The 6,088-nt window shown below is 45.7% G+C and overlaps 1 protein-coding gene across 1 annotated transcript; it reads left to right on the top strand.

The window, feature by feature from the left end:
* The first annotated feature begins 2,238 nt into the window (after window positions 1–2,238).
* LOC100274993 (uncharacterized) lies at window positions 2,239–3,181 on the top strand. The gene is given in 2 exon segments (NM_001149219.1): window positions 2,239–2,579; window positions 2,763–3,181. Coding segments are annotated over 2 exon segments (297 nt in total). The 5' UTR covers window positions 2,239–2,399; the 3' UTR covers window positions 2,880–3,181.
* Window positions 3,182–6,088: the final 2,907 nt, after the last annotated feature.

Here is a 6,088-nt window from a genome sequence, read left to right as displayed (position 1 = left end):
TATGTTGTAGCTATTTATGTGCTTGGAATGGTTGCAGTATGCTAGCGGCGCATGGATACCGATGTATCCTTTCACCTGGAGTATTCTAGGTATTGTATTTTCTATAGCGAAACGACAAGCTAGAGGTGAACTAACTCAAACTTGAAATGGATTGTAAACTTGAAAAGTATACACACTAGAATTTATATGGGGTAATTGCAATGGAAAACTAGGTGTATGAGAAAGAAATAGATAGGGACCCTAAGATCGGTAACTAGTTAAAGTTGCTTGAAAGGACAACGAGGACTCAGAGAGCCAAACTATATTTTTACTGTGTTGCAAAGGATTATTTGGGTTAACGTGTGGATAATCAAATATGAGAGAGAACTTTCTTCGAACAAAATTCTATAGGTTCCGAGGGTTACTAGGGGTAGATAGACAAAACCTCGAAGCGAAGCCAGCTATCACCTATGGGCCTACCAAGTGACATGGTCAGGATACCCATGCCACGCTCTTGTTGTCACCAAGAGGGGCTACCAACCATAGTTGCGTGGATAGATGACACATTATAATAGTGTTGAAGCAACACTAAAGCTCCTCCATAGCGAGGGTCAGAGCTAGGCAGCCTAGTAGTTAACTAGGACTAGGTGTGACTTATAACACCAGCAAGCCACACGACTTGTTTAACGACAGACTAACACAATCCTAAGCCTTAAATTAAATTGTCCCTAGACTACCGCAAAAATAATCATGAAGTAGAAGTAAAGTAATACTTGAAGTAAAACTGAAAGTAATACTCAAAAGTAGACTTGCCTCACACCATATATGCCTGACGCACAATACATAATTTGATCTCATCTTAAAAAAAGTTTTGCCAGGACAGTCACATTGCAAGATTTCATCTAGTTCCGTCATGAAAGATGAAGACCATACAAGTCATGCGCTGTCCTGCTTGCACAAGTCAACTTTCTATGCCTGTATCCTGTCCTTGCCTGCTGGGTAGGGCTGGACGAAATGCTCGTGGGTCGTCGGTTCGCTCGGTTCATGGTCAGCTCGAATCGACTTGTTTGAATTTTTTTCACGAGCTAAGTTGTTATTCTAGCTCGGGTCGATAACGAGCAAGCTCGGTTCGTTAATAAGCCAGCTCGTGAGCTAAACGAGCTATCACATTTTAGTAAAACGAAACTATATATATATCATTTATGTAACAATTGATGACATATTATATGTATGTGTCGTGTGTATGGCCTATGAGTTAAACTAATAATTGATGGACTATGTCTATGTGTTAAGTTGATGTATGCGAATATAGCTATGTGTTAAACTGGTGAACATGTGTCTGAATTATGAATTGATGAGTTGTGTTAATTTGTTGTTACATTGTTATGGTCTATAAAACTTAGTATAATTACTATTTTCTATTATTAATTTATTTTAAAATTAATTAGAAATTGATTATTATATACATATTCCTTTTTTCTGCTCTAGCTTGCCAACTAAACGAGCCAGCTCGAACTCTTAAACGAGCCGAGCCAACTATGTGGCTCGTTAGCTTAACGAGCAGCTCGAACTTGGATGAGCCGAACCGAGATAGCTCGATATCTAGCCCCAGGGGCGACGCCACGTTCACCTTTCTCAATAGCAAAATATTTTTAAATAAGAAGAAGATTTTAACCCTTCTAATCTCCTCTCATCTTGTGGCTCCGAAACTAATATTAAGAACTAGTTTGGGAGCCATAAAACCAGAATAGATTAGAGAATTAAATTTTCGCTTTATATTTAATTTTAAATAAAAATAGAAATTTAGCCCTACAACCATCTCTGGTTTTATCGCTTCCAAAGCCATTAAGGTGCACCACGGCAAAATTGGCGCTGGATTCGCCCCGTCTGTCCCTACTGCTGAGGTACCAATCTATAGGTCACGCGCAGCACAGTGGCGTCCGGTTGCCCCGTTTCATGGCAGTGCCACGTCTACGAGACCATTGTACACGGCGTGGAGGCGTTGACGGACCACCAGCGACTGACTCACACGAGGACACGACCCGATCGATGCCGTCCAATCGCGCGCGATCCATCCATCCATCCCCTGCCTCCACTCGCTGGCGGGTCGCCACTGGAATCGAGCGAACCCACCAGTGGGCTCCACAGCGCCGACTAGAAATTCCAATCGGGTTAAAACCCGCGCGCCAAATCCGGGCCCACGCTAGCTCCCTCCCCTATATACGCGACCCCACGCCGCCGCTCCTCCAACCCTGGCCTTCACATCCCGTACTCGTCGCCAGCAAGCAAGCGCTCCCCGCGTGTTCACACCTCGACCTGCGACGTAAGGCCGGCGTGGACCAGCCGCCGACCACACGCCTTGGAGTCTGCCAGCCGCCGACCACAAGCGCCGCCGCCGACCGCCGCAAGGGGGAGGAGAGATGAAGTGGGGGCTGGCAGCCGCCGTGGCTTCCGCGGCGACCGTGGCGGCGGCGTCGGGCGCCGAGCTCCTCGCCTGCGACTGCGACGCCTCCGCTCCGTCGCCGGCCCCTGCCGCGACCGTCGGCAGGTGCGACGGGCTGGTGCTCTCCCGGCAGCACCACGACGACGAGGTCCCTGAGGTGCGTCTCCCGCGGATCGAGGATTCCTGGGTCCCCCTCCCGGCCTCCCCTGTCTTGTATGGCGCGATATATAATATAGGAGGGATAACGATTCCGCCTCGATTTACATTCCAAGTAAAGATCGGGGGGAAATAGAAGCAGGGTTGGCTAATTGGTACCGTTCGCGCCTGTTTTTCACCACAGGGATCCTCGTCGGCGTCGAGGGACAACAGCCATAGCGGCGGTCGCCGCGGGCAGCGGTTCGCGCCGCGATTCGATGGCCTGCGCTTCATCGAGACGCTCGTCACGGCGCACCGCTGAAGCGACGGACCCGCGATCCGCCTGGCTGCCTATGCTCCGGTGGTAATCTCCCCGCCGCCATGATTCGGCGATTCGTTGTTGCTGGTGGCGCTTAGGCCACCGAGTTTTGTTAGAACAACAATTTCAGGCTTCCCCTTTTCATTTGGTGCTGTGCTGTTCGTCCTCTTGTTGATGTCGGTGGTCCGTGACCATTCATTCTCCTTTTTTAGCTTGTTTGTGTTTGTGCGAGAGGGAAGGATTAAGATTATACCCGGCATGTCGATTTGAGCAAACGCTACTCTATTTCTTTATTTATAATGTCACACATTTCTTCGTCCCTGATTTGGTTGTTTGGACAAGCATTATTGGAATTCGAAGTCGCTGGCACGCAGGCCATGTCGTCGTACGGGGCCCATATTTCAGGGACTTCTAGTTCTCTAGTAGTGCATCAGAGTATCCCGGTGCCCCCCTTTTTATTTGCACCATCTTTTTCACAAGTATATATATATATATATATATATTCTGTTGGATGCAACACCGTTTTTTTTTTTTTGAGAATTGCTGGAGTTCATCCTTTCACATGGCATCTTGGTTAACTTTGATTTGGGTGCAACTTGCCAAATCCACATCCTAGTCTTAAAGCCTGTTTGGTTTCCTACCTAAGGCGTCATAATCTGTCTAACCCTAGTCGCTCGAATTGAAGAACTAAGGTTAGATAGAAAAGTTAGACACGTTGTGGCGTCTTAGGTAGCAAACCAAACAACCCGTTAGTCTTACACTATATCCAGCAGACTTGCTATCCCACCACCTCTCCTAAGTTATGTTTTAAACTTCACTCTACAAACATCTAAGTTATGTTTTAAACTTAACTCTACAAACATTGTAATCCACATTATAAAACAGTATTTTACACAGCTATTTATACCACCTGCTAGGTGGATTGCTGATTACTAATGAAAATACACGTGGTTTAGAACATGAACAGGTAACGCTTTTGTCCTTCAAGATTTGTGATGGTACGGGTATCTTTGTATTGTGATCCATGACGATGATGGCGAAGGCTGAGGTGTGAACAACACCTGTGATGTGGCAGTTTGCTGTCCAAGTTATCCTGTTGGTGCTACTGCTCTCCCACGTTCGCTTTTCATCCGTGCCGTGCCGTCACTGCCGTGCTACATCATACTTGCTTCATTTTTGTTTTTTTTAACCCCACTGGTACGGAACCCATCTCGCCAAGACGCCAACTGCTCAGAGCCATCCGATAGCTGCTCATGAAGTTCCAAGCTGTAAAAGATGGGGGCTGCTTCCTGCTATCATCCTCATCGCGGGTACCTAGTCGACATTACCAGATTGAAACTCAGTTCAGTGATTCAGTCCCCTTTTCTCCCTCCTCCATGGCAGCATCCTTCTTTTCTGCCTTCTTGCTTGGCGGCAGCCATTGGCATCGTCGGACGCACAGCAAGTACAAAGGGTTGACCACTGTGCTTGCAGCTGGCGAGGGAAAGGCCGAAGGAAACCATACTGCTTCAACAGAAGAGCCTTAGCAGCAAAGGGAAAAACATCTCTGGCCTGAGATGATAGAATAGAACTGACTAATTTCGGAGCACTTGACAATCTGATCTAAACATCTTTGAGTCTATCACTTCGGCTCACCAGCAAAAGCTACTCCAGATTCTTAAAGAGTCTACCTGCTGTTGGCTAAGATGTGGGTTCACTTGAAATGTTGACTCGATCTGTGAACCTCCTATGAGCAAAAGCTTGTATTTCCTTTTGGACCCCATGGACCATCGAAGTGCAGAGTCGCATACTAAAAGAGACAAAACAATGTCCAGACTTCAGTAGAGAAGCTCTTCTTTGCCTGTATCGGAGAGATTTCTGCCCTGAGTTAACTTCTTGTATCCCTAACTTCGGCCACAATCACATGTCCGATTTCACAATAGCTCAGACTCCCTTGTGCTTGTCAACTGATTTCCAGTTCAGGCTGTAGGACAAAAGAGCAAATGCAGTTTGGGCATAATCGAGAGAGGGCGAGAAACTCCCTTGTGCTTTGCTTTAAGTATTTCTGTTCATCATACAGCAGCCTCTTGGACGCCGCTCTGTGCTCTATCCTTTCTTGTCATTTGCCAACACATCAGAAGCTATGTCAAAAAAAAAAAAAACCTATCCCTCACCCAGTCACTACTTGCAACTGCAACCCAGAAGCTCTGTCAGCCACAAAGTACGCTCGACTTTGCATTCCATAATTATAATTTATACATCCTGTGATCAGTAATGTGTTTGCAGCCAGGTACAAGTTGGTTCCCATTAGTCACTCCAAACATTAGCTGAGGTACCGTCACCAACACATCCAACAAAGATCCGTCTTTTGTTAAACTTCAAGACAATGCATCAAGATTCAAGAATGCTTACTTTGTTAATGCGTTTGGGGAAGTTCCTTACGGCTGATGTCTGTTTGAAATGCGGTTCTCAGTTCTCATGCAACCTAAATGCTTTTGCTGTGCAACTGCAGCTGCCGAAAACAATCAAAACGATGTTACACATATCAATAACTAAGCAATCATTGTTTAAAGATATAGTAGCGAACAAGAAAAGATTATCGGACCAATACAAGGGAATAAGTTGTAAGAGGACTGTACTAGTAAATTGGGCACTTCCATCAAACGTAACTAAACCCTATAAATTTGGATGCAAATTACCTCTATTTAAATGTGCCCTAATGGGATAAGAAGTGGACACAATAAGAAATTCGAAATTCATCGTTTACATCAGCTTAGTTGCAAAGAAGTCTATGACTTATTACTCTTGATGATCGGCATCATCTAGATGACTCGGTGGGATTTGGAGCGTGGTGATCACCCTGGAGGATTTGTTGGTGACCCGGCTCAAGTTTGTTCGCGGTCCTGAGGGATCCACCGCATCGGAGAGGCAAAGGATCATCTCATAGTGATCACTTGGTCCTTGTGAGAACTAAGGGAGAGCTATACCTTCGTGCAGGTGCTCCAACGATGACTAGCGGAGAATGTAGACTCTTCGATACCTCAAGGAAAATTCAGATGAGTTTTCTTGCCCTTACTTTGCAATCCACACTTACTTTGAACAATTTACTTTGAGTATTTTCATTCCTAGTATTTGCCATGATGACTTAGGGTTTGTTTAGCAATTCCTAACTTTTGTTATGCAGCTAAGTAGTTGGGTGAAGTTGAGCTCTTGTTTAGGGTTTAATCTTTTCC

This window comes from Zea mays, chromosome 5 (assembly GCF_902167145.1).
Source record: "Zea mays cultivar B73 chromosome 5, Zm-B73-REFERENCE-NAM-5.0, whole genome shotgun sequence".
Classification (NCBI taxonomy): Eukaryota; Viridiplantae; Streptophyta; class Magnoliopsida; order Poales; family Poaceae; genus Zea; species Zea mays.
The sequence above is the reverse complement of the archived record's forward strand: the minus strand, read 5'-3'. Positions and strand labels throughout refer to the sequence as shown.